This window comes from Oncorhynchus clarkii, unplaced genomic scaffold, assembly GCF_045791955.1.
Source record: "Oncorhynchus clarkii lewisi isolate Uvic-CL-2024 unplaced genomic scaffold, UVic_Ocla_1.0 unplaced_contig_5351_pilon_pilon, whole genome shotgun sequence".
Classification (NCBI taxonomy): Eukaryota; Metazoa; Chordata; class Actinopteri; order Salmoniformes; family Salmonidae; genus Oncorhynchus; species Oncorhynchus clarkii.
Genome location: NW_027260999.1, coordinates 95,673 through 116,094, shown reverse-complemented (window position 1 = coordinate 116,094; position 20,422 = coordinate 95,673). Strand labels below are relative to the sequence as shown.

Sequence of the window (20,422 nt, the reverse complement as noted above, 5' to 3'; positions counted from 1 at the left end):
TACACAATAGGAGAGAGACAGATAATATCTCCTTTCGTCGTTAATATCAACCATAAAGGAAAATGGCAAAGTATGAAAGTCATGTTATTAATTGAGTGAGCTAGTGAAGTAGGCTGCAGTGGGTTTGCTGGTCAATACATATATTGAACATGTAACCAAAGTAGTGGTGGCCAGTAAATCAATGAATACAAATTTAACATTGACAATTTAACAGAAATTGTAAACCTTTAATCTTTTCCAACATGTCAACAGACACTTTGTTGAACTCTGAAATCATAGGCATGAACTGAACATATGGCTGTCCCACACAACTACATAAAAATAATTTACATTTACTTTGAATTAAATGTCATTACATACCATATGTTTTTAGTATATCCTCAGCCATTTCTTTTCGCAGTTGCTCCATGTGTTTTTGTGAAGGTTCTATATCAATTTGGGAGGGGATGTTGGGGAAGTTCTGTGCAATAAAATATAGTTTTTGACCTAATTGTCACATAAATAGCTAACCATTCATTATTGAAAATATAACCATCAAACCTCCATTAGAAAGACCCCACAGCTGAAGGTGTCCTGCTGCATGGTGGGAGTTATTTCTCCTGCTTTCCACTTTGTCCACCCAGTCGTCTTTTCCATGGCAGGATCTTCTCATTTTGAAGTATTCTCTTTTTTATGTGAACATGGAATTCTGATTAGTTACGGGCAAATGAATACACAGGCCAAATTTGCATGCTGTTTTCCTTCTCACTATAATCTATTAGAGGTCATTTACTTTATGCCCCATGCTACACACAGCCTAAATTATAGGCACTGAACCATTTACAGGACATGAATAAAAGTAGCATATAGGACCCAACCCTATCACAGAGTGAATAAATGTAGAGCGTTTGTAGACTTTAAGAAATAACTATTAAGTGACAGTTTCATCAGTAGGTGCTTAAATAAAGTCATATCACAGATGACAGTGCCAACCAAATTTATGACAAGACACAATGAATTGTAATCACCAAAGTGTGTTAAAGTGTGTTTGTCAAAATAATATCTGAAAATGTCAGCTGTTGAACATAATACTTCTATTTGCAATAGCAATTTATGATGTATGCAGTTGAGGAATATTCCATGTACCAACACTACATGTAGGACGGACATAAGACATTCCCACATACAGTAAACACATACAAAGAGGCATTTTTCAGCTATAATTTTTACCACTCAGAATCCAGAATGGATATGACAATGTGGCAGCACAGGATGTAATACACTCTTACAACAATCTACTTTTTGATCTCCTTCACTTCTTATCTGGTAAACTGCTACTGTGTGTCAAGAAAAGAGCCCCAATTAGGGGTTAGTGTACTCCAGTAAAAAAGGTCTGGTTTAGATTAAACACTATTGCCCTTTGTCCCCGTTCAGAGGGGCATGAGAGACTAGTCAGTGGTAGAATTGAGTTGGCACTGTATTGGCCCAAACACCCACAGACCCACAAGGTTGAGGTTACTCATGTACAGTAATTAGTCATTTTGCATTGATGCATTGTGTCTTCTAACTGTCCAAGAATAGGATCCAAAGTGTTAGGAAATATAAATTCCCATAAATACAAAGGAGGATGTCTCTCCTCATACCTCTGGCACTTTAGTCAGACTGCCAGACTGTGCACCACAGAGCCAATCAGGAGAGAATACATACAGGTCAACAATGCCAACTGAAAGTCAAGGGGTGTGTCTTTGCCTTTTGGATGACTCTCTCTTTACAGAAAGCCGCTGTGGTTCAAGTCAAGAGCTACTCTTCCCCTTTCAGTCTGCTCTGCACATGTCTGAATGTGACAGAGCCAGCAGCCAAGAGAATGTTTCACAGTATGTCATAAAAAAATATTACACTTATGAATGTATGTAAAATGCAAATATGTATTAGATCCAGTACAATGGAATAACTAAGACCTGAATTTGAATGCAGCGTGTTCCGATTCCTCCTCTTTCTGTCCAGCAGGGTCAACCAAAAACACTTGGCCTGATGGTTCATGCAGATACTGGGGAAGCAATATAGAAATGTATTGATCCCTTAAACGATTGTACTATTAAATGACCCATATCACAACCCTCATACCCCTTCACAAAAATGTACCTAAATCAATTTTGGATAAAGGACTTACAATGTTGTCTTTACAATAAGGGCTGTGAAAGGCAGACTGGACTCTTGAGACAAAGAGCTGGGTGCCAAATGCAAAACATGGAACAATACAAATCAAGAGAAGCGTCTGACATGGAAACACAAACAATACTCCCTTATGACAAAAGAGTATAAACGGTAAGTCATCAATGGAGTAATGAAGTCCAGGTCAGTGTTGCCAACTACTTTTCAGGGTAAGTTGCTAGAGGCAGGTTGATTTGTTGCTAAAAGTTGCTTAATGACATTGTGATGTCATTGCGTGATAACGTAAAACTGCGTCATTATGTGGAATACACAATAAAGTTACTCACATTGACTGGCCATCTCTGAAAAAAATATGATTTGACATTTGTTCAGGTATGGACTCCCACTCTTTTCTGTACTTCTGGCTGTACAATTTTGATTGAGACATGTTGATTGATGTTGTAAATTCTGTTCAAGATCAAACATTCATGACCAACTATAATCATTGGGTTTGGCTCGTCGAACCCGTACTACTGCTGCTGTTGTCAGCCAACAATGACTTGTAATTTGCTGAAATTGCTGTTGGCCGGCTGCTGCCAGTGCACTTTTGCACTCTAGGCACGTGTGTTGTGACTGAGTGTGTGACCGAGAAAATCGTTTTGTGTCATTTAGAGGCAAAGTGCATGCATTTTAGCATTTTAGTCACTTTTCAAAAGTTGCTAAAAGTTCAAAATACATTTTTAAAAGTAGCTAAATTTGTTGCTAGGTGCTGTTTGAAAAGAAGTTGCCAGGATAGTCTGAAAAGTTGCTAAATCTAGCAACAAAATTGCTAAGTTGTCATCACTGGTCCAGGTGTGACTGATGATGAGACACAGGTGTGCGTAATGACGGTTGCCAGGTGTGCGTAAAGATGGGTTGCCAGGACCAGTGGTTAGTAGACCAGCGATGTTGAGCGCCGGAACGGGTCAGCGGGAGTAGATGTGACAGGTGACACCAACAACAGACAACATTTGAGCACGTTACTGTTGCACATTAACCTTTAATAGTTCAAAGACATGAAAGACTAAATGCATAATACTTGATTACAAATATGAAAACAACTGGTTTGAATAAGTATATACAGTCCTTTGAATACTGTATGATGAACATATTTTACTACAGAAAAAAAATGTTCAGAAATACACTATTATAAATTCTTATACAGTAGATGTGTATATACTGAACAAAATGATGAATGCAACATGTCCAGTGTTGGTCCCATGAGCTGAAATAAAACATCCCAGACATTTTTCATAAGCACAAAAATCGTATTTTTCTCAAATGTAGTGCACACATTTGTTTACATCCCTGTTAGTGAGCATTTCTGTTTTGCCAATATAATCCATCCACCGAACAGGTGCACCTTGTGCTGGGGACAATAAAGGCAACACTCAAATATGGAATTTTGTCAAACAACACAATGCCACAGATGTCTCAAGTTTTGAGGAGGGTGCAATTGGCATGCTGACTGCAGGAATGTCCACCAGAGCTGTTGCCAGAGAATTTAATGTACATTTTTGGGATCTTTTATTTCAGCTCATTAAACATGGGATCAGCACTTTACATGTTGCATTTGTATTTTTGTTACGTGCAATTATGAAATGAATATGAACTATTTGTGTTTCATCATTCATAATGCTCACGATAAGAGGTTCATTCTGGACCCCAAAGTGAGCCATACCCAGGTCGACCTTTATGGTCGTCACTGAGAGTCACAAGCAAAACCTATGTTCATGCTGTTAGTAGTAATGCTAAAGGACATTTCTGAACATCCTGTCGTGTAAATGGTGAGAGGAGATAAGAGTTAATGTCTACTGCTCTTTGACTGCCCTCCAGTGTTACCAGGTAGTATGTCTCTCAAGGTCTTTTTCCATCAAGGCCAACTTTCACCCTCTGTCTGTGCTTCAAGAATACCTTTCAAGTTTTTTCATGGTTTAATTCCAAGGTCTAGTGGCTGGAATAATATGATTCATCCTGTTAATTTGCCACGGTAAATGTCCATGGTCAGTTTTAATGACACTTGCATTCTACAGTCTACAATATAGAAAACTTAAAATATATGTAGAAGTCAGTGGAGAGCGGCAGTCATAGTCAGCTGTTACAGACCATATAAAACATTAGTTGACTATCAGCTGTACGGTTCTGTCTCTCATTGTAAGTACAGTTGTTATTTAAGAGAGAGTTGGCTATTGCAGATATAAGCCTATGGACTGTTTAGAGAGAGTGACATCATCAGTGTGCATCCTGTGATTTTCTTCAATGTCATTGGAAACAATTTCTTCCTCTATTTGTACGACAAAACAGAACCATTTTCACATATGTTGATGTTGGGTTGGTGCTGGAAAGGAATATGACATTGAAAAATGTTGCAATTTCCCTTTGTCACAGTCATTTTTTTCTGTGGTAAAATAACAAAGACCTAAGACTCTATTTTACTTCTGTGACATGGTGAGCTTGGACCCAGGAGCAGAGAAGTGACCAAACGAGGAATCAGTGGTTAAGGATCAACATAATACTTTACTGAGAAACAGTAAACAAAGGATCACAGTAACACTGGGAAAAAAACTCTTCCAGCTTCTGCAAACACCAACAGAAAACACAGCTATCTTAACAGGGAAATCATAATGAGTAAATAGGACACACTAGAGTGTCGTTGTCACCAGGACGGTCTCTGCCGCCCTCTGGTGACAGGTGGAACCATGACAACATCATTACAATGCATTAAATGGATTATGAACTGCCTATACTATGCCAGTCCCTCAGTAATGGCACAGTCCACGAAATTGTTATTGTACACATAAGAACATTTACAGATGACTGAACCTTTCAAACAACATGCACCATGTAAAATCAGTCTTCAGAGGGAACGACCTTGTTAAATTTCTCAATGATTCTATTCTGCTTACTACTTGAACAACCTTGATAGTCATATCACAGTGGCTCTTACTACTACACCCACTATTGCTGGAAAAAAATCATGTTTTTTTTTAAAGATGTTTGCATATTGCAAACGGCTGTCTTACAAAGCCTACAGAAAACAACTTGTTTGCTTAAATATTTATGTTGACTAAACTTTGATGAATAAACCATTGTAAATGTGTATAAATGTTGCTTTACTTCTTTCATATCAATTGTTTAAAATTGTAATGCTTATAAGCATGTAGCTATTCCCCAGGTTGTTGCTGTAAATGAGAATGTGTTCTCAGTTAAAAAAAACTAACAATCAGTACTATGAAAGTACTTCATTTTGTATAGACTAGAATGTTTTTTTACAAGATGCCTTCCTGTTATTTTTTAATTGATTGTGAGTTAAATACTTGACTCACTGTGTATTGGGTTTGCACAAAAAGGCATTTTGCACTGGAAATGATCAAAAGTATGGCGTAAAAAGTGTAAAAACTAAAATCAAGTGTAAAAAATGTGAATAAAAAAGACATTCATGTTTGATCAAAAAAAAATGTGAAAATGGAAAAGCAATGTTTTAAAGGCATCACGTAGCCAACATGTTATTCACCAGTGTCAGATTGTTCCAGAAAGGCAACAATGAAACCTTCAAACTATTAGTTATATGAAGACATACCAGGAGTGGTTAGCTACAGAGTACATTCATAATTCAGTCCTGTTTGGAGATGGAAGTTTGTTTTCAGTGTGTATGTGCTTTAGATGTACATTTTGAGTCGGAAGTTTACATACACTTAGGTTGGAGTCATTAAAACTTGTATTCCAGACGCACTGAGTTTGAAGGTAGGCCTTGAAATACATCCACAGGTACACCTCCAATTGACTCAAATTATGTGTATTAGCCTATCAGAAGCTTCTAAAGCCAATACATCATTTTCTGGAATTTTCCAAGCTGTTGTTTGGCACAGTCAACTTAGTGTATGTAAACTTCTGACCCACTGGAATTGTGATACAGTGAAATAATCTGTCTGTAAACAATTGTTGGAAAAATGACTAGTGTCATGCACACAGTAGATGTCCTTCTACTATCTTGCCAAAACTATAGTTTGTTAACAAGAAATTTGCGTAGTGGTTGAAAAACGAGTTTTAATGACTCCAACCTAAGTGTATGTAAACTTCCGACTTCAACTGTATGTGTTATTTCATTGTTTTAATGTCTTCACTATTATTCCACATTGTAGAAATAGTAGAAATAAAGAAGAACCCTTGAATGAGTAGGTGTGTGCAACCTTTTGACTGGTACTGTACATGACTGAGTATGATCCCTGAGATGACTAATAAAAAAAAGTATGGACACAATTCAGAATAACACAACGCAACAATACTTTGGAGTAGAAAAAGATCTATGTTTATTTTGAATTGAATAAGAACATATGCCAACTTGCACAATACTCATAGTACATTGTATTCTGTTTAAATCATTTGGTCATTTCAAACCGCATTTGTTAGATCCTGTTATTAATCAGTAGCAAACTAATCAAGACAAAAGCAAGTTGACTAATAACCAATATGTCTACTAATAATTGATATTGAAAACATGTTAGTATAACAATTATCTGAGCAATTTGTTCAGAGTTCCTTGGATGATTATACCCACAACTCAATACTGTAACTTGTTACCTATATCTCCCCACACAATGCAGTATATTACACAGTGTATATATGTGTAACTTCAGTACTACTCTTAACATTCAGTAATGTGAATATAAGCAGGACAGGAGGACTCTAGTGACAGTGAGAAGACACTCGGTGGACACTGGCTGAACAACATACTATTTAAGACATGTCAGAATGTTAATCAGTTAAAGTTTGAGTGACAGCTAACCCAACAACATATACTGTTTTGTAACACACCATTTCTGTATGCTGTACTCTTGGTTTTATAAGGCTGATTGTTCCTGTTGAGGCTGACTGACTGGTTGTGTCTGAAATGACACTCTATTCCCTATATTTTGCACTACTTTTGAACAGAGCCAAATGGGAAGGTCCCTGCTGTTTGGAGACGCAATGGAGGTACAGTGTTTTTACTGGTATTTCCAGCAATATCCGCCAGTGTTGCTGCAGGTAGGAAATGTTCTGCAATTGGAACAAGCTGTCTCCAATCAACCAATCAATGTCTGGTTGTGTGTGTTTGACCAGGGGATCACCTGAGGCTATTATGTTCATGTTGATTAAGTTGGTCAGGATCTTGTTGCCTGTTTACAGCAATCCGTGGTTTATTGTTTTTTTGGTTGATTAAACAATTTTATCCAAAATGTGTGTGAACAGAAACAATATATTCTGATAATATGACATACGTAAGTGCAGCTTAATTCACATGATTTTACATTTCAACTTCCTGCCCGTTAACCGGCACCATTCCTACCTTTACGGGTGGTGAAAAAAACTTCTACTCAAAGCACAGAGATTTGAAGAAGACCATTAATACACAATATTCCCACCTCTTCTTCAGAAATGTTACTTCCCCTTTAGGTCTATCCTTCCTGTTATGCTGCCATCTCTTTGAGTGTGATTTAGAAGCCTAAGTCACATGATTTGATAGAAAATGGGTCTTTGCATTAGAACTCCCTGCCCTTTAGACACTTATGTGTTGACTTCAAAGTGTCAGTAATGCATCAAGTTTAAGTTCATGCAACATGAGGGGATAAATTGACTGTGGTGCATAGTGGATAATGAGGCGTTCTTTCAATTATGAGAACCATAGTTCTGTGAGGTCATAAGAATAACACAATACAGAATTATCACATGGATGATGTAATTAATGACATTATGTCCAAAAGGGAAATGCTTGATGGCTGAAATGTGTCCATTGTGAGTGTTAATAATACATCTAAGTAATACTTCATTAGTGAGTGTTAATAATACATATAAGTAATACTTCATTAGTGAGTGTTAACAATACATCTAAGTAATACTTTATTAGTGAGTGTTAATAATACATATAAGTAATACTTTATTAGTGAGTGCCTCCCATCTTTTGCAGGTGTCTGTTACTCCTAATAAAATCTACCTCAATACAACAACCTTTTCTTGTGATCAGTAAAACATAATAACAAAAACAGCTAAATATGTGTTCATCAACCCCCTGAGTATCATTTTTAATGTAGGCTACAATAACATATGTTGTGTTTGCTCTGTGTATATAGAGGAAGCTTTCAATATCAAGTAATGAAGTCAAACAACTTGTAGAAGGTACAGCACTGTTATCTACGGACTCTCATTGAGTACTGCATGCTCCAGCTCCCACTGCAACTCCCATTGCTGCACCAACTGACATACCAACTGGGCCTCCAAATGTTCCCAAAGCCGCTCCGATTGTAGCACCTGTTCCCATTTTGCTAAATTTCTCAGCATTCTTTCTAGCTTTTCTTTCCTGTTTTATCCCCAGCTTCTCTACTTCTTCTCTTAGACACACTCCTTCAAACTTTGCCTTCAGTTCTTCCCTCTCTTTGTGTATCTTCTCTTCATTCTCTCTCAAGATCCTGTTCTTCTCTTCTTCAATCACTCTCTCAGCCTCCTGGAACATCTCAGTGGTGTAGTGGCTTCCTCCATTCATCTTCACCATCTTGTTTATCTTCTCAAGGAGCTCAGTGACCTGGGAGGGATTCTGATCTTTGTTTTTGAAGACATGATATCCCCCGTTACATTTGGTAATGAAACTTTCCAGTTTGGGATTTCCATGCAGGAAGTCTTCAATTGTTACATCATCAAGAAGGTCTCCATGTGTGAAGACAACCATGGTGTATTTCGATGCTTCATCACCAAATAATGTCTGGATCATCTTCACAATTTCCTGCTGCTCTTCAGTGAATCCTCCCAGCTTGAGAACAACCAGGAACACATGGGGACCAGGAGCGGAGAATAGCAGGCACTGTGAGATCTCTTTCAGTGCTTCCTCCTGTGTTAACTTGGTGTCAAACAAGCCTGGTGTGTCGATGACAGCTACATGTTGCCCTCCCACATTTCCTCTTTTCTTTTTACTTGAGGATGTCACAGAAAAAGAGGACATTTTGGATTCAAACGCTTTTCTCCCCAGGATGGCGTTTCCTGTTGCGCTCTTCCCAGAACCAATCTTCCCAACCAGAACAATCCGGACCTCTTTATTTTGTTCTGTTGGATAAGAAAGACATGTTGTTACTGTAGAAAGAAGTCTGGTGTTCTTTCTGTTTGGTCATCTTACAGAACAGCTACTGAATATGATCAGTCTCACATTACTTATTACACATTGGTGGTTTATAGAATATGAACTGTTAGCGAATTAACAAGGACATTATCTATAAATTAAGTTTCAAGCCTACATTCATTTGTAATCAAATGTATTAATAATGTAATAAAACATTATTTTGTGAAAACACATTAAACAAATAAACCGATTATTGTAGACTAAGTACTCACCAGTCATGTTTGGGTTTTGGAGTGCTGCCAATCTTTTCCAAGGAACAGTCTTTCCAACCAGAGAAATCAAGGGTCTCTGTTGGATGAAAAAGGAAATGTTGTTTCTGTAGAGAGAAGTGTGAAGTCTCTCACAGCTTCTTAGACTAATATTTTTTTGTCTATAAAATACAAACTCTAAGCAAATAAACAATGATGTCATCGACAGGTAACTGCCAAAATCAAGGAAACACCATTGACGGAACTGTCATTGTCCGTTCCTTGCCTACATACATAGTTTCTACATTTGGGTGACTATGGCAGTAGTCTTTCTGCCTTGGGTTGAGCATCAGTTGAAAAACTGCAATAGCACCAATATTGTGTGGGACACATACAAAGAAGATGGTCTAAAGACTCTCAAGTTGGGGAGACAACCAACTTCCATGGAAGTTCTCTGACTTTCTCAGAAACCCTAACAACAAACTGGAGCTTTTCAAAATGTCTGTGGTTTCAAATGGCTCTCTGACATCAATGCTGGAATGAGACCAGGAAGAGGCACACACAAGAGCGTGGTGTAAAGTACTTAATAAAAATACTTTAAAGTACTACTTAAGTAGTTTTTTGGGGTATCTGTACTTTACTATTTATATTTTTGATAACTTGTACTTTTAATTCACTAAATTTCTAAAGAAAATAATTTACTTTTTACTCCATGCATTTTCCCTGACACCCAAAAGTACTCGTTACAATTTGAATGCTTAGCAGGACAGGAAAAGGGTCTAATGCACACACTTATCAAGAGAACATCCCTGGTCATCACTACTGCCTCTGATCTGGAGGACTGACTAAATAGAGAACATCCCTGGTCATCCCTACTGCCTCTGATCTGGTGGAATCACTAAACACACATGCTTCGTTTGTAAATTATGTCTGAGTGTTGGAGATAGCCCCTGGCTAAAAAAAACAAGAATATGGCGCCAACGGGTTTGCTTAACATAAGGAATCTCAAATTATTTGTAATTGTATTTTTACTTTTGATACTAAAGTATAATTAAAACCAAAAACTTTTAGACTTTTACTCAAGTAATATTTTACTGGGGGACTTTCACTTTTACTTGAGTCATTTTTTATTAAGGAATCTTTACTTTTACTCAAGTATGACAATTGGATACATTTTCCACCACTGTTCATCTAAGACGCCTTTCAAAAGGGTGCACAGACCATTAGATTTTCAACAGAGGATACAGACATCATTGTCCTCCTTGCTGTACTTGCTTATACTTAGAGCTAACTGTTAATGATATAAGCACAAACATTGTGAATTTACTGAACATTTTCTGAATTTACTGGATGTTTTCTCAGGTGAGCCAGATTCAGCCGCTTGCCAATTGAAAAAGTTGGCAGTTTACAGTCCATTGTTCGGATGGAATTATTTTGGACGAACGTGTGAAGGTAATCTACTTTTTCAAGTGATTTGTTTGACGATCAGATGAAAACAACATCATGACTGGTTGTGTTCGTGCCACAATACGATGAAAACAATTTTAAACACATAGGAGGTCCCGTGGGAAAAAAACGTGCCAACCTATGGAAATCAAATGCCTGTCCAACTGATTAGTTCTAATGCCGGCCCTGCACTGCATTATGACACGTTTGTATCTGATTTATAACAGGTGTGTTATTCCCCTAGGCCTCGGACACTGGCACGAGGCAGTTTATTATAAAAAAAAAATCTAATCATGAAATTTAAAAAATAATAATACATTTTAAACAGTAACATGCCAAACATAAACAGAACAGCCAGAGGGATTCCACGAAGAAATAAGAGAAAAATATATATAATTTCAAATCCACATTATATCAATTCAAATACAAACATGTAGAGAATTTTTTGGGGGACATTTTGTTTTGTATACATTTTATTAACTCTAAATAGTTATCCAAATAAGATTTTTTTTTAAATAAGAAAAGGGCCTTTTTCTTCATAATTCTGTTTTGTGTTTGAAAAATTGTCCTAATAAAATAAAGAGATTTATGACATACTCACGTTCAATTGTGGAATCAGTGTAGTAAAATAATATGTCTAACTTCAATGGTTGTATGCATTTTGTTGCCAAGAAATAGTTTTACATCAGTCCAGAACACTTCACTATATAAACAATGACAGAATAAGTGTTCAATCGATTCAGTTTCTAGTTCACAAAAATTGCATTCACTGGTAACATCAGGTATATATTTAGAAATCAAGCTATTACACGGATAGAATCTATGGATCATCTTAAAGGAGATCTCCTTTACTTTATTGGTCACCATAAATGTGTGTGCAGTGAGCCAAGCACGGCGCCAGTTTACATCAAATGATGAAGCCCAACAAAATATCGCAGAGGGAATAGACTTCCTGTAGAAAATATCCCTTAATAAACGATTGTTGAATTTCTTATCTATTAAACCTATGCCATTCACCTTGATATCGCTTACAATATGAGATATTCCAAAATATGCATTATTCTGAAGTAAAGATTTAATCCCACTTTTATAAACGCGTCATATTCCTTGCTTGAAACCTTAAAGTTGTATCTTTCCATAAATGATCTTCGCGTAAATAGATTCCCACTAATACTAATTGGCTGACAAGGACAATGTTTTTCGACAACCAGTTACGGTAAAATAACATATTGTTTCTATGTAATATCGACCCATTATTACATATAGAACATTTATGAGGTGAAAAGTTGTGTTTATACAACAAATCCCAGCACATTAAAGCCTGCTGGTGAAAAGCCGCCAATTTCACAGGAAGTTTACCCACAATATATGGACATTGTAGTAAAATATGAAGCCCTCCTAGCTTCTGAAAAACAAAATGAGGTATAATATTCCAGAAACTCTGAGGATTTTTTATGTACCTTTTACGCCAGTTGATTTTTGATATCGGATTGAAGAGAGTGGAGTCTAAGACATTTAGACCGCCATCACAAACCCTGTTGGTGATAACATCTCTTATTATCTGATGTGGCTTGTTTTTCAATATGAAGTTGTACAATAGCCTATCTAAGGTACAACAAGTGGATTTGGGAATGTCAATAGATGAAAAAAGATAGGATGCACAATATAGCCACTCGGCTTTGGATAAAAGCACTCTTCCTTGAAGACTCAGGTGTATTTCACTGATCCCCCCCTAAAGCCAAAACCTCATTTGGCCACGTTTCCGTCCAGTTCTCTGCTGCCTGCGAGTGGAACGAATTGCAAAAATCTCTGAAGTTGGAGACTTTTATCTTCCTCACCAACTTTAAACATCTGCTATCTGAGCAGCTAACTGATCGCTGCAGCTGTACATAGTCCATCGGTATATAGCCCACCCAATTTACCTACCTCATCCCCATACTGTTTTTATTTATTTACTTTTCTGCTCTTTTGCACACCAGTATCTCTACCTGCACATGTTCATCTGATCATTTATCACTCCAGTGTTAATCTGCTACATTGTAATTATTCACCCTTATGGCCTATTTATCGCCTACCTCCTCATGCCTTTTGCACACAATGTATATAGATTCTTTTTTTTCTACTATGTTATTGACTTGTTTATTGTTTATTGTTTACTCCATGTGTAACTCTGTGTTGTTGTCTGTTCACACTGCTATGCTTTATCTTGGCCAGGTCGCAGTTACAAATGAGAAGTTGTTCTCAACTAGACTACCTGGTTAAATAAAGGTGAAATAAAAAATAAATAAAATAAACTCAAATCCCTCCCTAACCATGAGGATATTTGCGTTGTTGACAGATTCAGTTACAGGGTTCAAATTAAGAACATTCACAGCCTTAATGTTTTTGGTGATCTTTATACCGAGGTAGGTTACAGTATCTTTTTCAGAGATGATACAATCTGCTGGATTGACAGCTCCTTTCAGAACAAACACCTCACATTTGGAAAGATTTAATACCAAATCTGACATTTTGGAGAACTGCTTCACAATATCCAAAGCTAATCTAAAATCCAGTAAACATAAATTAGATTCTTAATCCCATTTTTTAAATAATCATGCAATAACAATGAGTTATTTAATTTCCAATAACCACCAGAGTATTTCTTACCATCATGACTGCACATTCTAACAGTCAGCCATATGACTTTATGATCCGTCAGGACTGCAGGCAGTATTTTTACCTCTACTGTGTTGGGCTCAAGACTAGAGGTTATCACCCACAAGTCAATTCTTCATTGTAGTGAACGATCTCTATTACTCCATGTGTACTGTTTCTCTCCAGGGTTATTAACTCTCCATTTGTCAATTAAGTCCAGGCTTTGGCAGAAATTCACCAACTTGTTCATACCAATGTTAGGCCTATTGGGCAATCTATCAATCTCATCAGAATAAACCATATTAAAATCTCCACCAACTATAATCTGACTGGATGGATATTTTCTCAGAAGACTTTTAAGAATTTCCTCAATTTCCTCTAGAAGTAAGTTATTTGGAGGACTAGAACAGTATCCATATACATTACACAACACAAATAATCTGTCCATTACATGTCCATCCGTGTCCATTTGAGTAAACACACATTTCCCTTTGAAATTGTGTGCATAAATTGCAACCTCAGTTGAATGATTAGTCCCGTGGGCCAAAGAATGACACGGCCCCACTGATTTCTCCAATAATTATAGTCCTCTTTGCAGTAATGTGTTTCTTGAACGAATACAAGATCTGCGTTGTAGTCCTTACAAAACAAAAAAATAACTTTTCTCTTCAACAGGTTTCGTATCCCCCTGGCATTGATTGACATAAACTTCAAGTCCATATAGAACAGAAGGAAAAATACTATGCAAACTAAACTCTACCCTCTCTATAAAAAGTTGCTTCATGTATATGTATTAACAGAAGTCTTAACTTGTAAACCATAACACCACAATTCAAAACTAGAACGCTCAGTTTGCTGATTTTTGATGTGTTTTCGCGTATCATTTTCTCCAGACCATCGTCTCTTTCGTTTATCTTTGCAGAGACAGCATCGATTATGTTGACCTGGAGTTCGCGCAAAGACAATTATTTCTGTGTCTTTTTGGGTGCGGGACTATTGACTGGATTTTCAGAATCAGCCGAGTGTCCAGATTCCTCCATGTCTTCTCCTGAGGAGTCAGGTGGCGGTTTTTCTCCGATGTTTGAGTGGTCAGCTAGAAACTGCCTTCTCCTCCCTTTGCTTTTTCGCACATTTTTTCTTCAAAATGTCCAAGTTTCAGATCAAATTAGCGGTTAACTAAGCGTTGTTCTTTATTGTGTTTACTATAAGCCAATATTTGTTGCATTGAAGTAAATTTGAGAGGGATAAAAATGAAGGTTACTCAGAGGTATATAGTAGTCGGCTTGAGGATAAATTCAGCCCCTATGTATTGTTGAACTCAGCAGGTTTTATATGGTTAACAGCCTACACAAACGGGCTGGAATATTCATGGTAATTTCAATCCAATTAAATTCTAATTTGAGAGACTCCCCTGGTGTCCTGAAGTCCTCGTTTGTTGTGTTTCCGTATTTTGGGTACAAATGTTTTGCCTGTAGGTCCAGGTTGCAGACCTGACTGCTTTCTATACTGAATATTGCCAACCCAGACAATATTTCCTGAGACATTGTGTGTCTTAGGTAGTTATTTTTTGAGATGTAGCTTAGAAAATGATCTCTCTGCAGAAGCAACACTTACGTGGATGTTAAATATAGCTATTGCATTTGCAACGTCAGGCAGGGAAACTGGGCAGAAGGGAGTTGTGCTTCAAATACAGCAGTTCTGTAACATATTTAATTGAGCCTCTCATTCTTCTTATTTGCAGGCCTCAACACCGTAGGGAAATATATTAACTGTTTACGAAGCTCTGGGGACAAGTCGTCTGGATACAGACAATAAATGGGCAGATGGAAACGGATAATCATCTTTAGTTGACAACAGTTCTTGAGGGCTGGAACAAAAAAAAGCTGTTCGCGATTTCGTTCATACTAGTGAACCGGAAGCGCAATGGACATATAATCATTTTAGATTAGACTAAATCCAGAAATTGTACATCTAGGTTAAAAAAAAATCAGAGGTGTTGCACCACTTAATTTTAAACATGGATGAGTTAATCTAAGGTTAAATAACTAAACTATGAAGTAGTAGCAGGAAGACTAAATTTAGGGCGGCAGGTAGCCTAGTCGTTAGAGCGGTGGACTAGGAACTGAAAGGTTGAAAGATCGAATCCCCGAGCTAGGCCGTCATTGAAAATAAGAATTTGTTCTTAACTGACTTGCCTAATTATATTAGCAATATGTTCAAATTATATTTCTATGGAGACAAACCAGCACCAAACCAGCGAGTTTTCAGATCATGCTGATGAAATAAATTATTTTGTCAAATTAGTTAGCTGGCTAGTTGACAATACATGAGGCCACATGAGCAAAAAACCTTGTTACACGAAAAATACAACACTGACATTTGATTCACTTCAACCTCAAACAGTTTAGATTTAATCTAAACTACATTTAAATTTGATTTAAAAACAATGGAGTAACAAGATAAAATGTGATTTTAGTTTCAAGTAAAACTTATACTTAGTTTAGAAGAACGATTACAATTAGGAGTAATTTAAAACTAGGTTTAAAGTTTGGTGCAACAAGATTAATATACAAAGCTTGATTTAACTCAGTTTAAGAGTTAATCCATGTTGGTGCAATCCACCATAAATCTCAGTCGATCCATATCTCAGTCTATGAATTTGAGAGTGTTTACATTTCTCCAGCTCCACCCCTTAGCGTTTTAGTATCAGGGGTGAGGAGGACGCTTTGTTATTGTTTCAATTAAAGATTCTAGCTTTAAAAAAGGTAAGAGAGCTTTTATAGTGAAGGCAGCAAAATTATAGAATTCATTGTCAGAAATACATTTAAGTGCAGTATGTGAAATAAGTCCATATTAGTCCCGTTTTAGGAATGTGCATAACGCCTACATCATAATGCCTACATCATAATACTGACATAATAATGCATTCATTTACAAATGACATGTATTCATTAGTTACTCTATTGTTACAATAAACCTATTAGAGAAGGATTTGTATAAAATGAATTGTTGTAAAATAAAACGTTTCACAGATAATAAACTTAGTCATTCTTCATTTTGTTAATGTCCATTTGGCAAGAACACCCATTTGTTGCATCAAAACATTCAAAAATAATGTGGTTCAGGCTTATGCCTAGTATGAGTAACTTTATAGACGTCCTTACCTTTGCCTGCCTGTTGAGCTGGGTATCTAGAGTCGTATGTCTACAATTCAATTGGAGATGCAGCCGACGTTTTATAGCACTGTGGGGCGTAAGAACGTTGCTGCTTTCTAGTCAGGTGATTTCTTGTAAATCATGGTGCAGCCCAGGCAAAAAAAAATCTCTCTAGCATAAACAGACTGATTTTGATGGGGATTTTTAAATTATGTTAATTAGATTGTAGGCTGTCGCTTCAAACACACCGACTGTGTTATGGCGTTTTGGTACACCAGAAGTACACTCATTTCCAATGGAACGCTGCGTTTGCCTTGCAGCATTGCGTTGCAGAGGCAGTTGCAGTGCGTTCTGTGTGGTTGAATTTATCGAACGTGTGCGTCAAACTGTATGCGTAAAAAAACGGGTTGACAGAAATGATAGCTGAAGGTGAATGTTGAACTTTTGTTACACACATATCTTGATGATTCTGCGAACTATTTTGCGCAACGACCCAGTCGGTGTGTTCGAAGCATAGCATTACTCTAAATGTTCAGAGTCTATGGTTTGGACTTCACATTGCAGTAATGTGTATTTTAAAGCTGCCAATTACTATGGGTTTGGTTTGTACAGAAAGACACTGGACTGGAAATGATTAAAGTATAACAGTGCAAAAGTTGAATAAAGTGTTTAATAAATGTTTATATATACTGTATATTTTTTATGAAGAAAATACACGAATCAGAAAGCAATATTTTTACAGCATCAATATAATATATAGGAAATTTAGCAGACATTGTTTACTGTTCATTTTACAGTACCTGATGGATTCAACAATGTCAAGTGGTATTTTTAGTGTCATTTTAATTTACAGTGCCATGAAGTAACTATGAAATGAATATGAACTATTTATGCTTAGCCAGTCATCATTCATCCTGCTCCCGAGGAGAGAATGAGAGCTGTATTGGTAGTATGCCTACCGTAAAGGAGATGGACAGTCATGCTGTAGTTCATGTCTTATGTAGCCTGACCTTACTCATTCTGTGACTGAAAATGATTTAAATATCACATGTAATGTTACAAGGCATTTTATTTTGGTATGTAGTCCCTTACATACAATCATCATTTCACAAGTTTTGTCTGTGGTAAAAAATAAAATAAAAATAAAAAATAAAAAAAAAATATATATATATATATATATATATATATATATATATATATATATATATATATATATCTATATATTACATAACAAGCTAATTGAATGCATTAAATGAATTATGAACTGCCTATTCTTTGTGGCAGTTGTACTGTCTTTATTTAACAACTACTCAATAATGGTGCAGTACATGCAATTGTTTTGGGCATATTACAACATTTACAGTTGACGGAACCTTCAAACAAGAAGGATAAACATCAGTTCAACCAGTTAGCCATCCATTCAAACATGCACCATGTAAAATCAGTCTTCAGAGGGATCGACTTGTGATTTTAAACATTTTTTTTGACATTTGTTAGTGTTTGATAAAAGAAAGGGGGGAAACGCCCCCCCCCCCCAAATATTTTAAAAGCATCAAATAGCCTCAGTTTTATTTACCACTGTCAGATTGATCCACAAGGCAACACTGAAACGTTCAACCCATTGGTTACACAAAGACATACATTGTAAGGAACCAGGGGTGGTTAACTAAAGTGTGCATTCTTAGTTTGGAGATAGAAGTGTGTTTCAGTTTGTATATCCTTCAGATGTAGTGTATATCACAAACAATGAAATACTACTTTGAGTTTCTCTCTACCATCAGAACTCGCCAAACGGCCTACATTGATACTTGACTGACTGACCCTGGTATTGTTGTATCAGTCTTCTAACAGAGTGACAGTATAATCATCTATAACCAACTACATGCATATTACCCGTATAATCTCATATGCTGTATTTACAACAACAGTGCTGGTGAAAATCACACAACAGCCACCAACAATAATCACACTGCTTCTTTATCAGTTTTTGTAAGTTTATATTGATCTATGATTACTTTTATTTTTTGACAAATCCACCAGTACTGGATTTGTATTGCTTTTTAAATGTTACTGTGTGTCTTTCTGGTAAAACCCAACACCCATTCTCTAAAACAGGAGAGAATGCTCTTAATACTCTTCATATTCAAAAAGAAAGTCAACCAGATGTGATTCATTTGATTTGACCCTCTCATATGAGGGACATGGTAGTATTTTCCAACCATCTATCTCCTCATTATTAGGTTAATGATTATGTACATTGTTCCTCCTGTTGCTGTTGTGAGAAGCAATGCCTTCCCAGCTATACTATCCTTGACCATTTCCCAAAGTGTCTCTCCTGTCTTACTGGCTAGCACTACTGCTTCCTCCAGAGGAGGACATGTTTTCATCTTGTATATGACCACTACTGTGATCAGCACTGCTGCAAAGATGATAGCAGACCTGAGCCGACTCCCCCTGTTTACCGTAAGGAGCCAAGGAGAAAACCAGAGCCGGTCAGGGCGGTGTTGGAGGTGAGCGAAGCAGAGACAGTGAAGGAGTTCATGGGAAAATTGGAGGAGAGAGTTATGAGGGAGGTGCTGTGTTGGTGCATGAGGCACGACATCCGCCCGACGAAGCGTGTCAGGGATTTGATGTCACCTGGGTCAGCTCTCCGTACTCGTCCTGAGGTGCGTGCTAGTCGTCTGGTGTTGACTGTGCCAGCCTCATGCACCAGGCCTCCAGTGCACCTCGCTTTTGCCCACAGGTGCTGCTAGAGCCTTCCTCCTCTCCAGCGCCGCCAGAGGCTCCCTTCTCTCCAGTGCCGCCAGAGTCTCCCGTCTCTCCAGAGCTGCTAGATTCTCCCGTCTCTCCAGAGCCGCCAGAGTCTCCCGTCTGTCCTGAGCCACCAGAGCCGCCAGTCTGTCCTGAGCCACCAGAGCCGCCAGTCTGTCCTGAGCCGCCAGAGCCGCCAGTCTGTCCTGAGCCGCCAGAGCTGCCATTCAGCCAGGAGCTGCCAGAGCCGTCAGCCAGCCAGGAGCTGCAAGAGCCGTCCACCAGCCAGGAGCTGCCAGAGCCGTCAGCCAGCCAGGAGCTGCTAGAGCCATCAGTCAGTCCAAAGCTGCCCTTCAGTCCGGAGCTGCCCCTCAGTTCTGAGCTGCCCCTCAGTCCTGAGCTACCCCTCAGTCCTGAGCTACCCCTCAGTCCTGAGCTGCCCCTCAGTCCGGAGCTACCCCTCAGTCCGGAACTGCCCTTCAGTCCAGAGCTGCCCTTCAGTCCGGAGCTGCCCCTCAGTCCTGAGCTACCCCTCAGTCCGGAGCTGCCCCTCAGTCCGGAGCTGCCCTTCAGTCCGGAGCTGCCCCTCAGTCCTGAGCTACCCCTCTTCGGACGAAGAGGAGGAAATCTGCCGTGACAACTGTACTGTGGTAGAAAGTGTTGACAACAGAAAAATACTATAAATCAATAGCTCAAAAGAGGTAGCTTATCTTTGGCCTGCTGTTATATTCCAATAAATGAGTTGATGATTTTTTTAACGGTGGTTTTTATCGAATAAAGTAGGTAAGGTTCAATTTAACTCATGACTGTGCATGCATCCATTGCATGATCAATGTTGCAACGGTGAAGTGCAAGCCATTGATCACAGGCCTATCACATGTGGATGCAGGAAGAAATATATTTTGATTTCTAACATCAGATACCTGAATGAA

The 20,422-nt window shown here is 37.9% G+C and overlaps 1 protein-coding gene across 1 annotated transcript; it reads right to left on the bottom strand.

Moving 5' to 3' along the window:
* Positions 1 to 6,455: 6,455 nt before the first annotated feature.
* LOC139403106 (GTPase IMAP family member 9-like) lies at positions 6,456 to 16,786 on the bottom strand. The gene is made up of 3 exons (XM_071146817.1): positions 16,749 to 16,786; positions 9,526 to 9,601; positions 6,456 to 9,240 (listed from the first exon to the last, which is right to left on the bottom strand). Exons 2-3 carry the CDS (start codon positions 9,530 to 9,532, stop codon positions 8,348 to 8,350), a joined length of 900 nt encoding a protein of 299 aa, XP_071002918.1. The 5' UTR covers positions 9,533 to 9,601; positions 16,749 to 16,786; the 3' UTR covers positions 6,456 to 8,347.
* Between the last annotated feature and the right edge of the window lie 3,636 nt (positions 16,787 to 20,422).